The sequence below is a fragment of the Rhagoletis zephyria genome, unplaced genomic scaffold (genome assembly GCF_001687245.7).
Source record: "Rhagoletis zephyria isolate East Lansing unplaced genomic scaffold, Rhagoletis_zephyria_1.1 Rzeph_scaffold_00972, whole genome shotgun sequence".
NCBI lineage: Eukaryota > Metazoa > Arthropoda > Insecta > Diptera > Tephritidae > Rhagoletis > Rhagoletis zephyria.
In genome coordinates this window covers 135103-159592 of record NW_016158056.1, presented here as the reverse complement: position 1 = coordinate 159592, position 24490 = coordinate 135103, and the positions used below count along the sequence as shown (strand labels likewise).

The 24490-nt window shown below is 37.6% G+C and overlaps 3 protein-coding genes across 4 annotated transcripts; all 3 read left to right on the top strand.

The window, feature by feature from the left end:
* The first annotated feature begins 100 nt into the window (after positions 1–100).
* On the top strand, positions 101–4647 carry HLH4C (Helix loop helix protein 4C). Of its 2 annotated transcripts, none has more exons than XM_017615175.1 (2): positions 101–232; positions 4150–4647. In XM_017615175.1, exon 2 carries the CDS (start codon positions 4177–4179, stop codon positions 4639–4641), a length of 465 nt encoding a protein of 154 aa, XP_017470664.1. In that variant the 5' UTR covers positions 101–232; positions 4150–4176; the 3' UTR covers positions 4642–4647. The 2 variants fall into 2 exon arrangements, with proteins under 2 accessions (XP_017470664.1, XP_017470665.1); XM_017615176.1 differs by having other exon boundaries at positions 118–135.
* Positions 4648–9444: 4797 nt separating this feature from the next.
* Positions 9445–22241, top strand: LOC108362261 (protein Flattop homolog). Its single transcript, XM_017615171.1, has 3 exons — positions 9445–9471; positions 19202–19338; positions 21935–22241. Exons 1-3 carry the CDS (start codon positions 9445–9447, stop codon positions 22200–22202), a joined length of 432 nt encoding a protein of 143 aa, XP_017470660.1. The 3' UTR covers positions 22203–22241.
* LOC108362259 (uncharacterized) lies at positions 22233–24351 on the top strand. The gene has a single exon (XM_017615168.1). The coding sequence runs from the start codon at positions 22766–22768 to the stop codon at positions 24188–24190; it is 1425 nt and encodes a 474-aa protein (XP_017470657.1). The 5' UTR covers positions 22233–22765; the 3' UTR covers positions 24191–24351.
* Positions 24352–24490: the final 139 nt, after the last annotated feature.

Below are 24490 nucleotides of genomic sequence, written 5' to 3'. Positions count from 1 at the left end.
GTGTACATACAAGTTTCTGCCAGTAACAACACCTCGTCCCATTTTCTAGTGGTGAGTACACAGTTGTGGTATAAAAGGATGCTGTGCAGCCAAGGACATGAAACATTTCGAATTTGTCGCGAATATAAGCAATACGTAAGTTGTAGAGGGAATCGCATGGTTAAACGGATAAAATATAAGTGAATTGAATTAGACATTCATAAAAATTAAATAATTACAAATAATAATTAAAGTGAGTATACAAGAGCACCCACATCGGGAATGTATATACGTCACTACGTGATCGTAGTTACGTAGGACTCAGAAATTAAAGTTCATGTGTGAAAAAATCATATTCATAATTTTTTTGCTGATTTGTTTGTTTAAGAAGAAAACTATAAAAGAATAAGAAGTGGTCTTAAATAAGTGATTTTTAAGCAACAAACACAACCGACTTCAATTCTCATATAAAAAACATAGGAGTACCGTTAATTTCTTGATGATGCAATGATCGGTTCTAAAAGAAATTATTTTTTATGGGACCACCCTTGATCCAATAAAAAAATAGTTATCGAAATCGGTTCCCCATTTTCGGAAATCGGTTAAAAATATTTTTAGTAATGATTACATTCGAGTTTTTTCCAGAGAGAACTCGTTAAATAATATTAATAACCTGAACTTCTGTCTCATTTCTTGAACAAAATCAGCGCAGATAAATAGTAAAAAATATGATTTCATTAAGATGTTCGAAGAACATTTCCCATTAAGCTAACCATCATTTTTTATTTCTGAAACCTTTTTTTGTACCTTATGTTCGTGGATTCAATTTTTTTTTCTTTTATGTTTAAAGGACAATGCCAAAAATTATTTTTTTTTTGCACTGCAAGGTCAAAATTTCCAGGCCAGATTCTGATTCTACAGCCAAAATTTTATGGAAATCACTTCTTAATAAGTCTGCAGCTAAATAAAAAGCAAAATAAAAATAAAAAGAAATACACAAATAAATAAGGAAAAATAAGTAAATGAATAATAGAAAAGAGAAATACATTTTGTGGCAAAATTGTTTCTAAAGTTCCTAAAAGTTTTCGGTAAAAAAAAATTACAAAATATTGATCTAAATCTACAAATGTGATCGAAATAGTTTGCAAATGGTTTTATTATATCCTGGTATATGATTTCTTAACAGATTCTCTAGTTTTCGTTAAATATTCAACTATATATTCGGACTTTCGGAAAATAGTTTAGTGAAAAACTCCTCCTTTTTTGGCAAAGTTTTATTTCAAATATATTGTATGGGGCCATGTGCCAATTCGGGAAAACGGTTAACACCATTGAATTCAGCGTACCCCAATTATCTAGAAATGACCTACACACATATGTATCTCCCGTCCGTCGGATTTTTCAACTACAACAGTGTTGTTTGAAAGTTGCTCATACGCTGTGTTAACCTATTTATTGGTTATGTGTATGCAAGTGGAACCTTCGCCTAATTGACCACAAAATGCTAGTTTTTGGCAATATGTACACGCTTCTATAACCCTGCAAAAATCGCGACTACTCCATGCATGCGTGTAAAAAGTACTCCCTAAGGACCAAGGAGTACTCCAAAACTAACCACAATTCATATAAAAAGTATGGTCCAATTAACATTGCGATGTCCTAGGGCAGGACCATATACTCCATCCCCGCATTACATCAGAGTAGCACAAAACTACTCCAACATATTAACAATGGCATTGTTGCTATATTTTTTCGTTTGTACACGCTTTTGTTCTTCACTTCTCAAATACTTTTTCGAAATTAATAAAATCCAAGACAAAAATTTAAAATTATATGTTGCCTCTGACGGTATTCGAACCCGAACATGCTGGGAGCTAAGAACTAACAGCGAGCATCTCTACACGTTCAGCTACAGCCAGACATGCAAATGTGCTTTCAAATGCTCTACTTCAATCACGTTTCGTTAAAACACGAGCAGTGATCGGATAACAAACAATAATCTAGCGCAGAGACACCAGTTGGTCCGCTACAGCATGACAGAGGAACACTTTTGTAAGTACTCCAATTTACCACAAATAGACTACATGATCCAACGATTTTTGCAGGGAACAATAAAAATTACAAAATAAATTTTTTACTTTTAATTGTCATGTGAAAATGAAATTTCCGTCGCGATTGATAAATGGTGAATGCTTTCGGTGCTGAATATTGCATCTCAAGAAAATATTAAATAAAAGCTCATCTAAAAAATTTAAGTTGCGCCCAGCGTACGCTCCTCAGCTGGCAATTGCATAATTACGTCTCAATTGCCTACTCAGTCCAAAGTAGCAATGCTGATTTCCAAATAAACAAAGTCCTCTACACTCTAAAAAATCTGTTTAAAAACGCGACTATAAATCGAGTATATTTTTGTTTATTTTTTAAATTTTTTGGTAAATTTACACGATGAATATGTATTTTTCTCGAGTACCCATTTTCGTGTGTAAAAATCCTTTTTGTTAGCGGCTTTACACAATTCTACGGGTAAAATCAAGCAGCAGATGTGTATTTTGTAGCTTGTACACACACTCGTAGTAAACTTACGCACACCACAGCAGCTATATTACGCTCTAAAGAGTCCGAAATTTAAGAAAACTATTCGTTGAATAATCGAGCATTAGCAAGGAAATTTACACAATTTTTTTTTTAGAGTGTACTTTTTGGAATAATAACTGTCGATAGTAAAGTGAATGCCGACGCGTGAATGCACTGACTGGTTGACGACAGAAGATACTTCGTCTTGTCACACGCTTTAATAATAATAAATTGGCGCTTACACATAGTATGTTAGTGTTTGGCCGAGCTTCTCCCCGATTTGTGCCGCGCGCATGCACTCGGAGGTTTACGATTTTTTTATTTTCATTTACTTGTTTGGTATCGAATGTTTCGGTGAAGCACTACCCAATTTAAAGAAGATGGTGATGTTGTTCGACATCATTTTACTCAGGCGGAGATACCAAATGCAGATATCGCGACGTATGGGCAACTGCTTTCCACGACATCGAAGGCTATTTTAAAATCAACGGAGAGATGATGTATATAGGTTAAACCTCCTCGTGCGGGTCTTTTACAAGATATGAGGTATTTTGAATACACGATCTATAGTGGATTTAATAGGTATAGAGCCCCACTTACATGTAAGGCCCAATCAGTTCATTGACGGTTGAGTCTTACACACAAAATGCTTGATAAGAAATCATATGCAATATTGATTAGGCAGATACCGCGGTAGATAGCACATGTAACATTGTTGCTTTCTTGTGGATTGGACAGAGTAAATTGAATTGTGCATGCATCTTATGAGCTCCCCGCCGACGTACTTGAGAAGCTGAGCTAGCATACCACCTTCTCTAGCAGCTTTGCTAAGTTAAATCTATTTAACTCATAGCTGAAGGCATAGGACATAACGATTGTTGATTAGTAAATAAAATATGTAGTCCACGAAACCAAATTTTTTTTAACGATTTACTATTCAAATTGGAGGAAAAGTTTAAGTTGAAATATTCCAATTCTGATTTTTGCGAATCCCGAAAACAATTCCTCAAATCCTTTTTATAAATATTAAATTTTTATTGCAAATTGCAAAACGTGTGCTGCAAACCAATTCATTCACGCACCCTCTTTTTTGGCGCTAGAGCTACGAATATTTGACTAGGTGTGAAAATATGTATGTGCCACTAATAATAAAATATCCAAAAATAATAACAATAACAAATATAATGTGGTTAGTTAGAGAGTACTTAAACGAGCGCATGGACAAACGAAAGGGGTGGTATGTTGACACACCTTCAAGCAAAAAGCAACAAACAAAGCCACAGGCAGGCAGACAAATATGAGTTGGTAAATACGTACTAGTAAGGGGGTAAAGGAGTAACCCCTTAAGCAAAAGCAAATGCATAAATACTTGTTTACAATTGCATGAATAATATATCGAAATTTCATCACCCGCGGCATACGCTCCGTGCGGCTGCTGGGCGTGAAGGCATGCGTTGCTTAACCACAAATTTTGTGGGCGTGTTGTGTTACGTTTGGTGTAACGAAAAGTTTTAGATTTTATTTTTTTTTTTAATTTGTAAAGTTTACAATTTTCAACTATTAATACGAGTGTCTTTTTGTCTTCTTTTGTTTCAGAAATCAGAGAAATACCTTTGAGCCACAATGGTGTACGACATGACGCATATGGTGCCAGCGCAAAGCATCTCCTTGGGCCGCTACTATCTGCATGATCTCAATGGCATGGCAGAGAATCACGATTACGTCTTGGATATTGATCGACGCTTTCAGGCGCGTATGGCTTGTGAGACAATGCCACAGGCATCACCACCACCACCGCCTACACCAGCACCGCGACGGCGTACAACACCAATAGCGCACTTGGATCCTTCCGAATTGGTTGGTTTGACGCGTGAAGAGCGTCGTCGTCGGCGACGTGCAACACTAAAATATCGTACGGCCCATGCAACACGCGAACGTATACGTGTGGAAGCGTTCAATGTGAGCTTTGCTGAATTGCGAAAACTGCTACCCACTTTGCCGCCGGATAAGAAGTTATCAAAAATCGAAATACTCAAGCTGGCTATATGCTATATAGCATACTTGAATCATGTGTTGGAGACGCCATAAGCGGCATAGCACTATTTGATGGGGATATATTTTATTTTAAGCGTAGGTTAATTTTAATTTTACTTTAACTATAATTTAAGCTGCAATGTGATACTGTTTAATTTTAAATGAGTACTCTAAATAACAGTAAAGTTAATATATGTATGTATGTATAACTTTAATATTTTACATATCTTAAAATCTACGTAATAAAAGTCGTCTACTCCACATTACATAAACATAACCTATACTCACTTTGCTAGTATTTTTTGTATTGCCTTACTATTTATCTATGTAACAACACCATGTATTTAGTTGCTGGCCACAGCTGTCGCTACACAAGTTTTCACTTTTCTCATACATTTACCGCCATTGGGCACCTGCGCCTTGGATGCTGCAGTCCCATCCCCATGAACGTACAAATAAATGTTTGCAGAGCTCGCATAGCAAATAGCAGAAAAAGAGAAAAGCCAATTGGGGAGTAGCAGAAGAATGATGGGCGCATAACCAAACAAAAACAAATACCATTAAATACAGTGTGTTTCAAATGACTGTTTTCTTGTAGGGATAACTCATGATAGCATGCTTTTAACCAGGGACCGGAAACGCGTTCCGGCTTTGGTTTAGTTCTGCATATGAACAAAATGTAAAGTCAAAAACGTTCCCACAAAAGAACTAAACGGGAACAAAAGTATTGAGGGCAGTTTTAGCGGGAACAAAATGATAATAAAAGGTTTGGGAACGTTTCCGTAAAGAACAAAACGCGAACAAAAATCTCGGAAACGTTTGAAAGAAGAACAGAATGAGAACGAAACTTTCGGAAAAACTTTCAATGAGAAGAAATGAGAACGAAAGTAACGCGAATGTTTTCAAGGAGGATCAAATAAGAACGTTCGTCAGCGTTCTGCTAGAGAACAAAATGAGGACAAAAGTTTTGAGAACTTAACGTTCAGCATGCGGATTGGGTTGAAAAATCGCTTCAGTGCGAGGCACGATTGTTAATTCTAAGCCAGAAGAAAGCTGGATAATTTTAACTACCAGATCGTTTATCATTAGGGTGAACTGTCCAATTATGAAACAATTTTTTTAATTTTCTGTACAATGTGTCTGTGTCTTAAGTCTTTCGTTGGCTTAGTTTGCATAATTATCTTTCAGTTCTTGTTTGATTAATTTTAATATTCAAACATTTCAAACTAATGGACGCCAGTGAGAAAAATTTTGTTACCGTTTTCATTCTTCGTGAATAGTTCATAGAAGATTTGTTCCCGTTCGTCCTCTGTCAGTTCCCAACTGCTTCTTCGAGAGAAAGTTCCTTAGACTTTTGTTGTTGGTGTTTTATTCTCTAGAAATGTTCCACAGCGTTTTGTTCTTATATAATTCCCGTTCTCGACAGGTTTGTTCCCACCTTCGTTCTTGTGAAAACATTCCCGCAGATTTTGTTCTAATTTCGGGTTTGGTTTTGAAGCGTTCTTTTTAACAAAACTACAAGAACGACACACCTTTTGTTCTCGGTTCCTGCTTTTAATTTTGCAACGCAAACCGTAATTTTTCTGCTTTGAAGAAAAAATAATCTCACTCCAGAGAAGTTGTTTTGATAAATGTTCACATATGTAAAGTACTCACTGAAGAATATATCGCCACAGTTGAGTTATATTTCGAGTCCTAAATTCATTAATTCAGCGCACTCAGAACCTGATCTATTTAGCGATTTCCAGCTTAATATCAGTATTTTATAAATATCCCTCAGCTGGCCGAAATAATCTGAACATTGACCTTTATTATTTAGTATTTGACCCTGTAGCGGTAGTCTTTAATTTCGTCTGAGTTGTAAAGGTATCTGGAAACACATCTCTATGAGCACTTCATTTGAAGTATTATCGGAATTTAAGTGCGCTCCTTGCGCATTACACCAGAAACGTGACCCTGCCATATGCGCCAACTATTGCGGGATCACCCTGTTAAAAGGTCTCATCGAGCGGATGGTGTAAAAGTCTAAGGCCCACCTTCAGCGAACTGATGAGGTCTTATAAGGCCTAGCAAATCTCCAAACAAAACGGAGTGTTCAACATCTTAGAAAGGTTCTTCTGTCGACATACGATCTTAAAGGAAAAGAAGTTGCCTATACGCCGCGATGTCTGAATTTGGCATCCCCGCGATTTCATGTGGCTGTGTAAAATTACGTTGAGCAATATCAACAGCTCCTTCGGAATCGGCAGGACCTGTCTGAGCCGTTTTATACCAAGCGAGTATTCAAACAGGGCGTCTCTATATCATACGAATTCATTAATCTTATAACTGAGAAGATAAATCATTTTTAAGCAAAAAACAAAACCGACTTCAAATCTCATATAAAAATTTAGGAGTAGCGTTAATTTTTTCATGATCCAATGATCGGATCTAAACCATTAGTATGGGAGCACCTCTGAGACACTACCTTTCCGATGCAAAAAGAATTTTCGATATCGGTTGACGTGGTCCAAAGTTATGCGGGAACATACATAAAAAAAAATAAAAAAAATATTCCGACGAATTGATAACCTCCTCCTTTTTTGAAGTCGGTTAAAAAGGGCCGCAGAACTGAGTCGGTCAAGGATGATTTTCTTTAAAATAAAAACGAATAGATCTGGAGAAGAATGACAACTAGACGAAGTAGTATCTTCTCTCACCACGTTCCTACTGGCAGTTATAATTTAAAAAAAATTGGAGAACTTTGTTTATTTGGGAGCCAGCATTAACACCGGTAATATTATCAGCCTCGAAATTTAATGGAAAACGATTCAGAAATAAAGTCCTCTCGCGTCGTACAAAAACCACATCTTGCATCCTAGCTTGTGGTGCAGGTTGGGTAAGGCTAGGTAAGGTGGCAGCCCCGTGTAACCGGAACTCACTTAGACAATTTGAGCTTGTCCTTAGTGATTCCACAATTTTGAACGGCACCCTAAACTTTATCGATAAAACGCCGCGAGCCGATTATGTGTGGCTATTTAGGGTGTGAGAACCAAAGTACTTCAACCTTAGCCTCGCAAACGCTGGGCACCTAAGAAGGTCGTGTTGAGGTGATTCCACCTCGTCATCTTCCAGCAAACTGCGACATACGGTATCCGGTAGTATGTTCAGCCTAACTGCGTAAATACCGATTGGACATTGATCCGTTAAAACCCCCACCAGAAGTGAGAGCTATGGCTTTGTGAGTGTAAGCAGTGCCCGCGACCGCCCCCGGTCCACCCTCGGCCAGAAGGACCTTGCCTATAGCCGCTTGGCTATAAGAATATACACTCACTTCCCTGACTTTAATAGCACTCCTGAGGAGTGAATCCACCGCCTCCTTGATAGCAGCCACTTCCGCCTGTAATACATTGCAAAAGTCCGGGAGCCTGAACTGCTGATGTTAAGCTCTCGACAGAAGAGCCCACCATCAACCTTGCCCTCCATGTCAACCAGCCTTTCCAACGTTTTCAGTAGAAATTATGAGAGACTGATTGGCCTAAAGTCCTTGGGGACAACATGAGAGCTACTTCCAGCCTTCGGGATGAACACCATCTTGACGACCCTCCAACTCCTGGGAATATACTCGTATCTTACGTAGCTCTCTTAGATTGTGGCCAACCAACGGCACGACACCTCCGCAAGTTTTTGCAGCTGTGCTGGTATGATGCCAATGGGTCCTGGGGTTTGAACGAGTTGATCGCCCACGTCAGGCGGAAGTCATCCAGAAGTTCGGAAAAACAGCGCAGTCTCCACAAACTGCTCTTAAGGAAATTTCCTTCGGGGGAGGAATGGAAGGAAAGTGAGTATCCTAGAGCAAGCTAAGTGACTCCTCGCTACTCATAGTTCAGTGACCTGCCTCATCCCTCAAGTAACCCAGCGGAGCGGGATTTCTAGCGAGAATGCGTCTAAATATGGAGGATTGTAGTGCGCGACAATGACAAAATCCGATGAAGCGGCCCTTGGAGTATTTGGGAGTAATAGTCTTCGAAATCACTAGACGAAGCTGCCCAATTATCTAGTGCTTAACTTAAGGCAGCTAAGAAATAACTTCCAATGTCGCAAGAACACTATTTATATAGCAACTGACTACAAGTGATTTCTACTTGGATGCCAGTATCGAAATGACATTAACAAATGCGCAATGAAAGCTATGTGGCTCCTGGACACTACAGAAGGCATCTCCTCGAGTTTACGGACAAGAGCCAGCAATACCTTGGACATTCATTGTATGTGACGTTTTGCAGACTGGTATTAAATCGCATTTATAGACAAGCATTGTAAATTCACTATCTCTTGGTCTTTGAATACCGTAATCGGGTATCAATACAGAGCTTCAGCTACCTTAAATATCTACTATTTTCTATGTAGTTTCAAGTTTCTTCGAGTTTCAGGGAATATCCTAACTACATAAAGTTTACTCCGAAAGTTCAATGTCGTCCACAAACATTCCAGCAAACATGCATTTGCAGCCAGGGTCATGGCAACCTCATTTATTTGCTCACACCTTGTGAGAAACCACGACTTCCTGCACGTTGTCCTGGTATTTCTATCAATTGTTTTTCCCTATTATACATACAATTTAAAGTGGAAATTAGTGAGCAAACAAACTGCATTTAGTGTAAAGAAATTTGTTTAGCAACTCTAGAGCAAGTGAGAAACAAAAAACAATAATAAAAAAAGCAAAACAAATGACGAAAATTTGTCAATAAAAAATTTGATTAGGAAAAAAAATTCAGACGCACATACATAGCAGCAAAGTTTAAGTAAAATAAATTAGTTTTAATTTTTCTAACCACCCCTTACGGTGCAGCACATTCATACCAACCTACATACATAATGGCGTATCATTTTAGTGCTAATCAGGTATTTTCGTTTGATTTAAAATAAGTGAAATTGGGCGAAAAGTGGTTAATATGTAGATATGTATGTACATATGTAAGGGAAGCGAAGTTTCCTTGCCCAGTGGATGCAGACGAATTTTGAAAATTAAAAATACCAACACGTCTAAGGAAATTCTTTAGTAACCACCGTTGCTTGGGAGTTGTTGATTCTCTGTTGAACTTTAGCCCTGGTCAGCATTTTCGGAAGTTATCATAGACTGCGCTTATATGCTTTGAATTCCGATCATGTTGGCGGCACTGTGTGAAATTTCTTTTGGCATGAAGAAAAGTGGAATAGATCATTACTAAAATATTCCTGCAATTTGCAATTTTAACAGTCTGCGTATAATTAATTAATCCTTACTGGCCTTACCTACCTCAAAATAGAACTTACGTTTTACTTTCACGAAAAAAAAATTTCGCGAAATAACAAATGTCACGAAAATAATAGAATTCCTTTATGAAGTAGCTCGTGACATACATATATATGTACATTGTTAATACTTTTGCAAATACCTTGCAATAAAAACTTTGGACAATTTCTTAAAAGTACTAGTTTTGGGTTTGGTTTTGAAACTGGCCCAAATAGGAGTATTTTAACTTTCTAACTTTACGAAAGATCGAACCGATTTCTGATTGCTTTGCTCTATTTTTTTTTGTCGCCTAGTTGTTCTGTAGGCGGTAAACTAATCTTGTGTGCCAATTGAGATTTCAACAATCAGTAGTGGTATTTTTACCGTTAATTGTCATTTCAACGTCACGGACAACCCAAAGGCGACCAGTTTTTGTGGCTTTCTTCCGCGCGCCAGGTTGCATATGTTGATATACATACTATGTACATATGTATGTACATATTTACATGCATGATTTTTTGACAAAAGTAGGCTAACAGATAGTGCTATAAATAGCTGTAAGCAAAAAACAGGGTGATAAAAATTTTTTCACCGATACAAATAAGATTTTGACAATATTTTTTGTTTATTTAATTAAAATGGTTTATTAATTTACATACGAAGCTTACGCAATTTAATTAACTTTAAACTTGTTGTTGTTTACACAGCTGGTCCCATTCTAATGTAGTTTAAATCCGATCATTGGATCATGTAGAGATTAACGGTAATCTTAAATTTTTGTATTAGAATTGAAGTCGGTTTTTTTTTTTGCGTAAAAATTACTTGATATTTTATATTTTGGTTTTGTTTTTATTTAATTTAATTTTTTTATTTTACTTTTTATTTTCATTTTAATTTAATTTGTTTTTTTTTGCGTTTTCCGTTCATTCAAAGGTCAGGAGTAAGGCAAGCATTTTTCCCCAAGAAGTATTCCGCTTATTAAGAAATTTAGTGGAAAACTTATTTTTTTCTAATTTGCTTAATTTTTACTTAGATTTTTTAGTATAAGATTTAAAAAATAGACATTAATAAATTTGCCAACAAATAGAAAAAAAATTATTTAGAGAAAAAAACAAGTCTGTAGAAAAAAATGTTTATAAGGAAAGGGTAATTTTCAGAAAAAACATCTGAAAAGGTATCATTTTTAGAAAAAAGGTTTTTAAAGAAAGAAAACTATTGAAGGAAGGTAATTAAAATAAATTTGAAAAAAAAAATTGTTTTAAAAAAATATGGTTTTAGAATTAAAAAATATTTCTTAGTAGCAATATTTTCAACAAAAGCAGAATAGAACTACATACATACTTATATACTGAACACAAGAATAAAAGCTTTACGGAGAACAAATTTTAGAGGAAAACAATTTTAGACAATTGAATTTAAAAAAACTGTTGTTTCTTTATAATTGATTAGGAATACTCATAATTCTTTTATCGGCTTCAAAAAGCAAATCGCAAATCGTCTTATACATTTTTTTTATAGGCTTACAGTCCAGAAAGGGTTAATTCAATTTCAAAAGTTTTTTTTTATTTATTTCTTTTAGTTTGTTTTGTTCTATTTTATTTTATGTAATTTAATATTTTTTATTGTACTTTATTTTATTATATTTTATTTTATCGTTTAATTTAGTATAATTTTTATTATTACATATTTTTTTTGTTTTATTTTGTAACTTTTATTTTGTTTATATTTAATTTAAGGATCATTCCATTGTGGCTGATGTGACATTTTACTCCATCATGTGATCAATTATGAATTAGAACCATGTCGTCGGAACTCATACAACAGCAAAAGATAGTTTTTACGATAACTAATGTATGCAATGCATTAAAAAAAATACCTAACGATTTCTTAATTATGTATATGTAAGTTAAAAGTGATTTTAATGTTTTTAACTTTGTATGGAAATTGACAGAAAATAAAAAATCACTTTCCATTTAAATGCTGGTGAAACCAGCGGTTAATTTGTAAAATGTGTATGATCTATACACTTTCGTTTTCCAGAAAAATTACGTTGATATAATCTTAATAGAAGAAATACTAAAAAACATTTAAAGTTTTGACTGGTGTAAAGTAATTATGTATGAAGTAAAAGTTTCCAAAGACAAAACTGACCGATACTTTTTATTTTTTAATATTTTTCAACAGATTAATGAAATGTAGTAAATTTAAGAATTTTTATTTCTTTTTATTTGACTTAATTTTTTTAATTTTATGTTATTTTATTTGCATTTTTTGCATCATAATTTTTTATGGTCCCTGTTTGTGGATTACGTTTAAAGTATTTTTTTTTTTGCAAAAAAAAATAGACAATTTATGTTTATTTGTACATAGTAACGAATTTGCTTAACAACGCGCAGTTTTATTAGCATTACTATGTATAAAACACAAACACCTACACACATACATATGTAAATACATATCCTTCGTTTTTGCGCATCAAAACAGAGTTTAATGACATCCTTTTTCCCACACATAACCTAACTCCGATTGTACATAGACCCACTGCAGGAAGTGAAAAAATTCAGTGCGAATTTAAACGTCCGTACGATAACGGCGCCGCCACACGGGAGCGATAATACATCCGCAGCATTATTGTTGTGATATCAAAGATACGAGAGTTGAGGCAATTAATTGATTAGACATTACACTAATTTACTTACAATTGATTGGACATCTGTTTTATTTTTTTGCAACTCCACGTGTATATATTCATAAAAGTGTAAGCGTGTGCAGACTTTTGGCAAAAATACAAAAATAAAATTGTTAAAAAAAGATAAAGAAAACAGGAAAAAATTGTGATAGTGCAGATTGGCGTGAAATTAGTTGCAAGTAAGTTGTACACATCCTTTTTTATTTGAAAAATCTTTTCGGAAGCTTGTATGCTACATACCACCTTAAGCTTCAATCTGCTTTGACGTGCATGTGCTAGTACAATTGCACTAGTCCTTGCGCCCTTCTCCCCCCAGGTCTGTGGCTACACACACGTGCACGCCGCGCTGACTTTACCTTCAACTGTCTGTTAGCCTTTTGTTCTGTTCCACAATTTTTTAATTCCTGTTTGGGGTGTAATGATGCTGTCAAGGGGGTGTGACAACACCCTTCCTCATTTGATCATTGTTGCAATTTTCGGCAGTGCACGCGGGCGGGTGTAGCTTCTTGACTACATAATCCACGCATAAAATGTGATAAATGACACCCTCGGGTATGCGTATAAAAATCATCGATATGTGCGTGCTTTGGCGGTGATAGTGGTGCACAGTGTTGAATGGTGATTGGAAATGGTGTAGGCAGAAAATAAATTTTTTGAAAGCATTTTTCACTTTGCAAGTAGAAAATTTTGTGGTTGAGAATTATAAAAATTCAGGACGTGAGTTTCATATAATTTTAGGATGACGCTTTTACTTTTTTCCTACAAAGTAAAGGCCCTGCATATATATGCTTTGCTCAAACATCAAAGCATAGGCTTTCTTAATGAGTATCGATCGTGTTAACAAGCGTAATTTATGTTCACCCCACGACTAACTATGAATCTTCCTCTTCGGAATCTTTAGCAGTATTTGAATTATATGGGGGCACTTGCGTAAACTCCCGATTTATACATTGTAAGCTTCAGTAAATTAATTGATATTTCATTTACCTAAAATTTGGCAATAAAGGGTCAGTGAAATTGTAGGGGTAACAGACAACTGTAGGTAGACTACCGATATAAATTACAGAAAGCCAGTAAAACAGCTCATCACGTAATAGCCATACCTTTTACTAACAGTGCCCTTAAATTCAGCGAGTTACTTTGAAATAGATAGGTGATATCTTTTGCTCAGAGTCCAGTTCCTTTCAGAATTTGTTTGAAAAAAATACTATCTCACTGTACGTTGACGAAAATTTGCAGGAGTACCCATACTAATTTGAGGAGTACACTTGGGGACCTCTTTTATTGTCGTCAGAATATCAGATTTTTGAAAGATGCTAAGGCAGTGAACTAACCCTCGTGCATCGTACGAATTCATAATAGGGGGTAAGGTTGCTTTTAATATATTATTTCATTCATTATTTTCCAAAGCTGTGTGAAGAAAAAGTTTACTGCAGTCCTTTGCACCCTAATTGATATGAATTCGAAGCTTCTTAGGGTTTCCACGCACTCAAAAAGCTAGTTTAGTGTCGGCTGCGTTCAAATTCGGCTTTGCTTCCTTCCACACGAAGTGTTTTTAGGCGTTACGAGCTTTTTAGGCTTTCAGCTCTTTATTCGGCTATGAGTTTTGTAAGCTGCATTTGTTACACCTCTAAAGGCAGTGTCACATCATTGGGCATTTGCCCAAAATTTGGTTCAAATTTTATCCCAATCGTGTGAATTCACAAATATTTTTCTTTATTCCAATCACGAAAAACAATTTTTTCAAAAGTTTCAATAGAAGTTCGCTGTATTGTACCAATCGTGTGACTACAAAAAAATTGTCTTCCCTTTCTTTTTTTTCATTTTGCACCAATAGCTGAATATAAAAAATTTACAAATGTAGGTACAAATCGTGTGACACTGCCTCTAAGATTTTGTCATGCGCTTAATCAACTTCACACCACTGTTCTTACCGACGCTTCAGTACTGCATACATCTCTTTACAGCTCAAGCAGCATACAAGCTACTGTTGCTATAGTATTCCCTTCCCATTGCAAAAATGCGAGGCGTTAGGCCATGCAAAAAGATATTTTTTTTTTTTGCATTTGCTAATTGAGTTTAAAATCAATTTGTATTTAACACTTGAACCAATGACACTTGTGCAAGAATATATACAGTTGAAAAATTCGACATAAAAGTAGTAATCGAACAAGTTATCTTCCTTGCCTACTTAAGCCATTTGACGCAGATTAACCCAACACGACAATTCCTCCAACAAATTTCATCAATCCACGTTGTATCACCATACTTTTCTATACAAGTTGCATTATTGTTGCCAGCTAAGTCGATGTAATTGCCGTGTAAATTTAATTACAATAACACTGTGTGAAGTATGTTGTATGATTTTTTTTCGCCTGCACGTGCCGTTGCTTGTGGTTTCATGCCATTTACTACNCCAATCCACGTTCTATCACCATACTTTTCTATACAAGTTGCTTTGTTGTTGCCAGCTAAGTCGATGTAATTGCCGTGTAAATTTAATTACAATAACACTGTGTGAAGTATGTTGTATGATTTTTTTCGCCTGCACGTGCCGTTGCTTGTGGTTTCATGCCATTTACTACTCAACACAGCCTCCTTGGCCATCAAAGCGCGTGTTTTGTGTTGGTTATGCTCAATCATTGCTGGTGTTGACAAGTGGCAACTGGCCGTTGACGGTGTATGCCCACCAGAAATTCCCATTGCGTATGTTTCCAGTAGAGAGCGGTCGAAAATTTGTCAACTTTTTCTAGATTTGCATATGTTGATTGAAAATGTTTTGATGGTACGGCCCGCTTTTTTGAGGGAGAGGGAAAAATGCGAAATTTTCACACGACTCATCGCTTTTTGGGTGGCGGACCAAAGTAAAACAGGTTTTTTAGTTGTCGTTGTTGTTGTAGCAGCATAAAAGTTTCCCAAAGGGTTTTTGGGGAGTGTTGCTGGAGTGACAGTCCTTGGCCAGATATAAATCTGGGTCGTTCCGGTTACGTAGACCCGACTGTCGTCTGACACCCTGCAATCGTGTTGATAGATCGCTCCTTGAAACTTTACCTCAACTCCCAATCTAAATTATTGTACCTGATGCGAAGACTTCATTTTTAATTGAAGGGAGAGATTTCTCTAAGATCTTAGTCGCTGTCATCTCAATCAATAGATAATTAAAAACTGAAAAAGCAAGATGACTTCTTCAGTATTTCCTCGAAACGAGCTCAGGAGCTAGACAAACTTCCTAAAAATACAGGGTGCAAGAGTAACTTTCAAAGAATTTCTCCCTCCCTCGAAGCAAGTATCTTTTACAAGATATATTGCCCTGCCACGTTATGTAAGGAATACCAAATAAAAATTACATAGTGGACTGCACGAACATTACGGAGGCGTAAGTAAGACGACCGCCGTGGTCGAGGGGATATAGGTGCGCACTACCACACGGCAGGACAAAGGTTCCATTCCTGGTCCGACCAATGTGGAATTTTGGCTTGTTTTATAAAAGCGGCCGCACCTTCGGCGATGGGATTTTTTGAGAGAAAAAGTTTCTCAACATCCAGGAACACATCACAAATTGGAGCACAAGTTCGGCCAAGCATTTAAACACATAAAAATATAAAATGCGTGATCCACTTTCGCATACTCTTCGGTGAAAAGATTCGCGACACGCAGCTTGGCTGTCACTGCAGACCCTGATTTTGTGTTCGCACCACCCTTCGCAAATTATCCAGTCTGTCACATTTCGTTTTGCATAGACTGCCGATTGAAGGAGCGTCGCCATTGCACACAAAGCAGTAAAGCATCTGAAAGTACGGTCCATATGTCATCCATCTCCGGTACTATTTTCAGTCTTGGAGTTGTCGGTATAGAAAGTTTACACCAAGCTTCCCAAGAGAGTGACTGGATCTTACCATTGCTGACTTGTTGGAAATCTAACGATGTACTTTCCTCCAAAGAAGACACCAGTTCTCAGTTTGTCCTTAGCTGCCAAAAACAAAGGATATTGCTCTGACAAAATTCTAAACATCTCCATGTGCCCGGAACTGTGATCGTTGTGCCGCAATCCAGAAAAGTGCAGTCGACATATCGTTTTCATTGCCACCTCTTGGATCGCTAAATCCAAAAGGTGGCAAATCCATCAAAGCATTAAGAGCCGGCACTGACTTTGTACTCATGTCGCCGTAATGCCTGTACACACGCTACTTTGTAACCCGTTTAACATAGTAACCGTAGTTTTGACCCGGCTCTACGCCACCATAGGTTGATAGGGAGTCCACTATCAAACACCACAGATCCCTGAGGACATGGTACAAAGGCTTCGTCACCCACAGTCAGCAATATTCTAGATAACATGAAGTGAATCCATCTTATGAGCACATAGTTCAATTGTGTACTCAACTGCTTCCAGCCCTACTTCGATCTTGGTTAAAAGGTCAGGTTGAGCTATTTCACAGTACTTTCCACTTTGGTATGCAAGTTGACGAAAACTAAGGGTGCTGTTCACCAAAACCCTTGATCTTACATACATATGTAGTTTTCGACAGAGGATGTCAGACCGATTGGCCTGAACCTTTTTGCCAGCACATGATCTTCCTTTCCTGGTTTGGGAATGAAGACTATCTACCGCGACTTTCCTCCCAAGAGTGGGAACCTGGCCAAATGAAAGATAGGCCCTAAACACTCTTATTAGAGCACCTATAAGTCTGTATCTTCCACACTTTGGCATTCTCGGATACACAGCATCGGGGTCCGATGACTTAAAGCCGTCAAAAGAGGCTAAACAAAATTTCACAGATTCTTTAGTCACCATCCTTGAGGCTACGTGCCAGTTTAGTGTGATGGCTCTTCCCGTCGCGCTGTCCTCCTTCCTATATCTGCCTGCGACAGGAATTAACCTGCACTTTGATGTGTTGGAGATATGACTGACCTGTCTGCGACACCAAATAGTTTAGAATTCAGGAAAATCGAAAAAAACACAGTAAATGCTTTCCAAAACCAACTCTTCCAACAGCGTTTCTAACTTTTATCCACCAAAATTAATATTTTCCAATTGGATTTAGTGGTGATAAATGACATAGCTGTAGAAACTATCCAGTCTTTCATCTTGCACTTGTTAAAAAAAGGAAAATGTTTACAAATGTTTAAGCTCCTGTTGTTTTTTTAGAAAAGCAAACAAGGATTATAACGGTATTAGGCGAATAAATTTCGAAATCTCTGTATACATATGTCATATAAAAATTACACCATGTAATTGCCGTCTATGCCAATCTATGCTGCGCTATCAGACTGATATAATGCATCATGCATGTATGTACATTAGACTGCATCACTCCCCATACAAAAAAAAATCGGTACTATTTTTCCATTGGAATTATAAAACCTATTATATTTTAAGACGTCCCCCAAAATACTTCGGAAAAATATTAAGATTTAAGTGAGCTGGACCGGTTTGAAAATACCTCTAAAAATGGAGTTTTTTATGAATAAAAATAGTTTCTTAAATATTTTTTTTTTAAATCCCCTCAAATGACAAAGCGGTTTAAGCTTAAAAAATTTGCCTAAAAATATTAAAAAAATTTAAAAAAATATTTGAACGGAATCGTAATGATGAGATTTTTGATGCTGTTTTTTAACATTTTTCAAAGATTGGTATAGGAAACCTTGAATAACTGAACCTAAACTCTTCCGATTTAGACTTGGGAGGTGTCATTAAAAAGGTATTTTCTCACCCTCTTTATTTCTTTGCTAATAAATTCATTCAAAGGACGAAAGATGAACGAACGTCATTTGAAGATGTGTTGGCATTTGAAAAAAAAAACAAAATTGGGACACGAATGTCTTTTTTTGGACAGAAATAAAAACAGTGTGAAAATGCCTTTCTACTGAGATCCCATAAGTCTAAATCAAAATAGTTTCGGCCCAGTTATTCAAGTTTTTCGTAAATCAATCTTTGAAAAAAGTAAAAAAAAAAATCAAAAATGTCATTCTTACTATTCCGTTGAAAATATTTCTAAATATTTCTATGTAAATTATTTAAGCTTAAGCCGTTTCGTTATTTGAGGAGACTTTTTTCAAAAAGTTCTTTAAAAAAAATCCATTTTCAAATCGGTCCAGCTCACTTATGTAAATCTTAATATTTTTCCGAAATATTTTGGTGGACGTCTTAAAATATAATAAATTTTGTAATCCCGGCGGAAAACCCGCAACTTTTTTTGGTGATGCAGTCTAATGTACATACATATGTATGTACATACTATATGTAAGTAGCGTTCAATTCTCAACCGATGTTGCAAGTACTACGAGTACTGACGCTAGGGTGTTTATGAAGCATATACAATCCGCATTTTTTATTTATTAAAGTTTTTTTAGCGCTAGGGGTTGCCCGCTAGTGTTTTCACAACTGCAACAAAACGCCCATTTATTTGTGTACATAGATACATATGTACATACATACATATGTATATACCTACAAGATTTTGTCTTGTTCAATTGTATGCCTTTGGCACTTAAAGGCTTAAAAAGTTATAAATTAACGAATTAATATTAGATTTAGGAAAAAATGGATGTGACATCAACTATATAGAAACAGGTTGTGTTGGATTTGCAACAATATGTCCCTAAAAATGAATGACCTGCAATGTTTAGTAACGCAAACTGATATTTATTATTTATTTTATTTTTGCTAGTTCGAGAAAGCTTACAGCGCAAAACGTCTATGCAATTGGGAGCTGCCAAAGTGGTATCCACCGCGTCCGCGTACACATAAGGGACCTACGAAGGCAATCGCCAACAAAAGCGGGCATCTATTGCAGGATACTGTACGGTGAGTATTTAGATTATAAAATACAGGGATGCCTTAAAGAAATTTAGCATAAAAAAGAAAAAAAATAATAATATTTATTAAACGAAAACAGGAACTAGTTAAAACTAAATTTGTTTGAAAAGCTGCTTTATGGATGCCGCAAATTTGTCCGTAGATCAGAAAGCATGCATATACGTGTGCACATATATTATATAGGGTGGTCCTTAAAATATCAACATATCAATTTTTTATTGGGCCTCCGNATGCACATATAATAGGGTGGTCCTTAAAATATCAACATATCAATTTTTTATTGGGCCTCCGCTTATTTTGTTATACATACGTGCAAAATAAAGATATTCACAAAAATTTTAAAATGTTAAACTAATTTTCTTACGGGTCGCCCCCAGTGTTTGAAAAAAAAAGTAAATCTGATAACTTGAACACTTCATATAAATTCAATAACATAGCCCAATCGATTTATCATGCAATACTAAGCTCTAAAGAATCTAACTTAAGTTTTTTCAGAATAAGTGCAGTATTTTTTTAAATTTTTTTAAGTTCTATAACACTGATTTACAAAAATGTAGTTATCTTGAAAAAATACCAAGAAACTCATTATAGGAGAAGTTATATGAACTTTTTGTGCTCAAACGCTTTTTTAATTTTTTTCTTTGGACAGACTTTTGAGAAATTTTATTTTTGTGTTTCCCGGGATATGATTTCATTCATGACTAAACAGTTAAGTCCGATCAATAGCAATCGGTACTTCGGAGGAAAGCAGTGCTTTGGATCGGAGCGGTGCCAAGGAGCAAAGAGCTAAGGGTCAAAGAATTTTATCTGGAGCGGAGCTGAGGCAAAGCGCTAAAAAAAATGCATTTGCTCCTTAGCTCCTTAAAGAAAAATGTTTAATATTTTGTGTTTGTTATTTTCTGGCCTAGTAACGATTTACATATTTTGAAATATTTTTATTTTTATTTTTGTATTTTCACAAAAATTTTCAAGAATAACGTCTTAAGCTCAATATAAATTTAAAAAAAATGGGAGCAGGAGAGAAGCAAGAACGAACCAAAACTAGCTGAGCTATAACTGGTAAAATTTTGTCGAATTTTCGCGATTTGAAAAAAAAGTAAATTTTTTCAAACCCTGGTAGCGACTCCTAAAAACTATTTTAAAATTTTTTTGGATGTATTTATTTTGTACGTAGAACAAAATAAAGGAGTGCCTAATTCCAAATTTAGATTTTGATATTTTTAAGTGTCATCCTAATATATAAGCTGCAGAAGGCCACTTTGATATCTCTGGGATTGTTGTTTCTAAAAATTCGTTTCACCTCGGGATGGCTTAAGCAGGTTTTACCTAATTAGATTGGAGCTGAACCTAAGCCTATATAAGCGTGTAATTCCGAACTTCAAGACACATGTACACATAGATAAAGATCACCCTATAGGTATATAGCAGAGGTTGGCAGTCTCGGTAGAGCATTTTTGTAGTGTGCGTGCAATGGATGCCAATGTGTGCGTGCAATTGATGTCAATGTGTGCATAGGGTGTATGTATAAGCGAATACGACGCAAATACGCCCACCGTGTGGCCGCTGCCTAGGGCTGGTATATAGGGTGACCCTATAACCCTCTAGTTTAAAGGCAGCGTGTTCACAAAAAACATGCTCAATAAGTATGCCCTAAAAGCTCTTTTACCTGATATCCTTTCAGTTACGTCTGCTTCCCTTTCCCCCTTTTTTCTTATTCCCTCTGTAGTTCGCAATTATACGCTTGAACTTAATATATCCTTCGGCTATCACAACGTGATTGGTTTGGTTTTTCGTTCTTTGATCAGAGGATGCCAGTAGCGTTGCGAATATTTCGCTACTAGTCCCTGTCCCCCGTTAAACATCATCATCGAGGTTATCGACTGGCTTAGTGTGTTGACGTTCATCTTATCAAACGTTTAGGCCAGGTAACTGTCATTTTCATAGGGACTGGACCTAGGACGAGGGATATCAGATGAAGGGGTTGAATATGTCGTGATTAGTGCTTTGCTCCAGCTTTTTGACTGCGACAGGCGGTGGTGACTCTCCGCATCCCGCGCACTCATTGGGCACATCTGGTGGTGCGAGTGTCCCGAGGCAGACGAAGTTCTGTCCCGTCCACGTGTCAAAACGGCATTCACAGGCCGAGAGTTGGTCTAATCGAGACCGATGCGTGGATACATCAGAAGGCATCCCGTGGCAATCCGGAGTACCGTGTTTTAGCAGGTATGTAGCTTCATCCACCGCGTCCTGCTGGTCTCGCCGATCACACGGATGTTCTATAGTTTAGAACTGGCCGGCGGGTCTCTCGCCCCAGCTGAAGTTCTTCGCCTACTGTTAGTACATCGGTGAGGTAGTTTGCTCCCGTTGCTCCAAGACAGTGAGTTCTAGGCCCCCACTATGGAATGACTAAATTTTTCTTCGGGCAGAATCTAAACTAAAGTTGACCATCTGGTCTCATTCCAATTTTTTAAGCTTTCCAAAAATTCTATACAGACAGACTCAGGTTAAAAACTCTCTTTGGCCAACAGTAAATTTTTTTTTCAGCACTTGTGTTTTTAATGTCTATTTATTGATTTGTTTTTAGTTCGGACACAAATCCTTGGGGCTACTTCCGCAGCACTTTTGAGCTACCTCGTAAAATAACGCGCAAATTTGCCGACGAGTACAACGAGTGTCTAATTAGAAAACACAAATGGCGCAATTTCCCGCGTAAGAAACCTGTTTGTGAGAAAAAAGATGAGCCACCGAAATGTGAAGACAAATGCGAAACCATCAGACGTATCTTCAGTGCAGGTGAGCAAGGCATTGGAAAGTGCGCCAAAGGTAAACAGAAAAAGGTGAGCATGGAATAATTTTGTTTATTTTTATTGTTTTAATTTTTTATTAAACATTTTTTTTTTTGGTTTTCAAACATTCTTCACTTAATTCATTATTCTTCGGTCACCAAAAGATGCCTACGAAGAAGAGTTCCGAGAAGAAGACCGACGATGATTGCGAAAACTTAGCCATTTCATAGTCACCTTAGAATATTTCAGTTATTTTCGTACATGTATCTATTTTGTAAATCTTTACTGTAAAATCCGACTAAATAAATATCATTTGTCCTACTATTTCTTCCAAGTATTTCGATTTAGAGTACGTACCAGGTGATTTTACTCCCTACGAAGCGCAACACCCTTCACGGGATCAGCTGCTGCAACAAAAGTACGAGCGCGACAACAATATTGAACCCGACCTGCCATTGGACAAACTCTATTTGGGTGACCATCTCTGTCAGACGGAAAAGCCGGACGTAACGCTTACGCGTAAAATACCGCTACCTCTAACGCGTGTCTCTTCACCCGTCAGCACCACTGTCACGCCTCTGCTAACGCGCGCTATTCCGCCTGAGCTGACTGTACCACAAAAAGACTTTATGTCACCAGTGCAGCCGGAAACATCGTTATTGCCGCAAACCGCTGCTTTAACTGATTCCGTTGGACCAAGTTTGGAATATTTTAAGAAGAAATTCGGCTATCAAAATCCAGATTCGGCTACGGCACAAAATACTGAGCAAAAAATGCCGCTTAAGTCAATTACCGCCAAACCGAATGAACGCTCTCCTTCGCCAATCATTCCAGCGTATGCCAATTTCGAATTGGCCAAGCGCATGCATCATGATAACTTGGACCATCAACCGCTACCCGATTGCGTGGTGGACATGGCGTTCCGCAAACGTCAAATGACTGGCGATCATCCTGGCCTAGCGCTCGATATTGCGCCCTTTGCTACGGGCGTGGGCATTAAGACACATAATGCTGGCCCTACACATTGCACGAAAATGAAGGTGTTTCGACCGCGCACTTGCGGCGTTGTGCCCAAAGCTTACAAAGGTGACTTATCTCGCGCAATTACTTCCGCTCAGCCGCAGCTTAAGCCGATGACTGCTATGGATCTGGCTATAGGCTGGGATTATAGAGCCCCCAATCCGGCGGATGAGCCACAACCGCCGCCACACATAGATGGCTCCGACGACACGGCTGGGCCGGCCGTTTTTAATTATGTAAAAACGCCACGCGATGAAACAACCACAGATCTTGGCCGCTCGGCGGGAGTTTTCAATAACACGCTCGGCGAAACGGGCTTCTTCGATAAGGACATAATGCAACGCAAGTCAGACTTTGGCGGTCGTATAACTGAACGCGACGCCGACTGCCTTTGTAGCACAGACGACTGCGTTGCACGTGCACCACGAGCGCGCAGCATGACGCGCGATTGCGCAATGCCCACAAATCGGCTGTGTAAGCAATATCAATCATCGCCAAATATACTGGCCGACGAGGGATACCGCGCGCTGCGTCAAAAATATCTTGGCGGCAGCGGCGGCGGTATTGCAGGTTCGTGCGAAGCGCTCTTACCCGAGCATGGCTGTAGACGTTCGAAGCACAATAATGGTGCGGCAGGGTTTTTAAGGCGTGCGAGATCAATACTCTGTCACAAAGTGGCACCTGAGCCACCACACTGTTATCATGCAGCGCCCCCGCGCGTCGGCTGCAAAGCGCCACCATTTCGAGTAGGCATACCGAAATATGATGCAGCCGGTCATTTTATTAGCACGGATAGTGGCTGCAGCTTGGAGAGTCATAATGCGAGTCGAGTTTTGGTGGTGCCGCGCCAGCGTGATCCCTATGCCAAGCGAAATTATGACATTGATACGTTGGTGCCACCGTTTCGTAGTTTCGGCGGTGGTGCTGGAGAGGGCGGCTACCCAGAGCATTGGCGTTTGGCTAGTGTCTATCAACATGCTTATAAACCGCTGGAGTTACGACGACGGCCGCTACTTCAAACAGTTTATAAATAGTGTATAGGATATCATAATGGTATTACCAATAGATTGGTTTTTGAATTAAACAAATAAACGATGAAAAGCGTGTTGATTTCTAAATTACGGCAAGAGCTTCATAATTTTCTATATACATATGTATGTATCACAATAGTTGCATTCCAGATGCTTCACGATTTGCAGGTTTTTACACCTTTTACCTTCCATAAGATTTATTAATGGAGAAAAAAGCTGATCCTGCAAATCCTGTAAAACCTGAAAATCGTGAAACACCTGGAACGCAACTAATGTATGTATATATATCTTGAGGACCTCATC

Coding starts and splice junctions, on each gene's coding strand:
- HLH4C (XM_017615175.1), top strand. CDS start 4,177: ATGGTGTACGACATGACGCATATGGTGCCAGCGCAAAGCATCTCCTTG.
- LOC108362261 (XM_017615171.1), top strand. CDS start 9,445: ATGGCGTATCATTTTAGTGCTAATCAG. Junction 9,472..19,201: donor ATCATTTTAGTGCTAATCAG/GTATTTTCGTTT, acceptor TATTTTTGCTAG/TTCGAGAAAGCTTACAGCGC. Junction 19,339..21,934: donor CTATTGCAGGATACTGTACG/GTGAGTATTTAG, acceptor ATTTGTTTTTAG/TTCGGACACAAATCCTTGGG.
- LOC108362259 (XM_017615168.1), top strand. CDS start 22,766: ATGTCACCAGTGCAGCCGGAAACATCGTTATTGCCGCAAACCGCTGCT.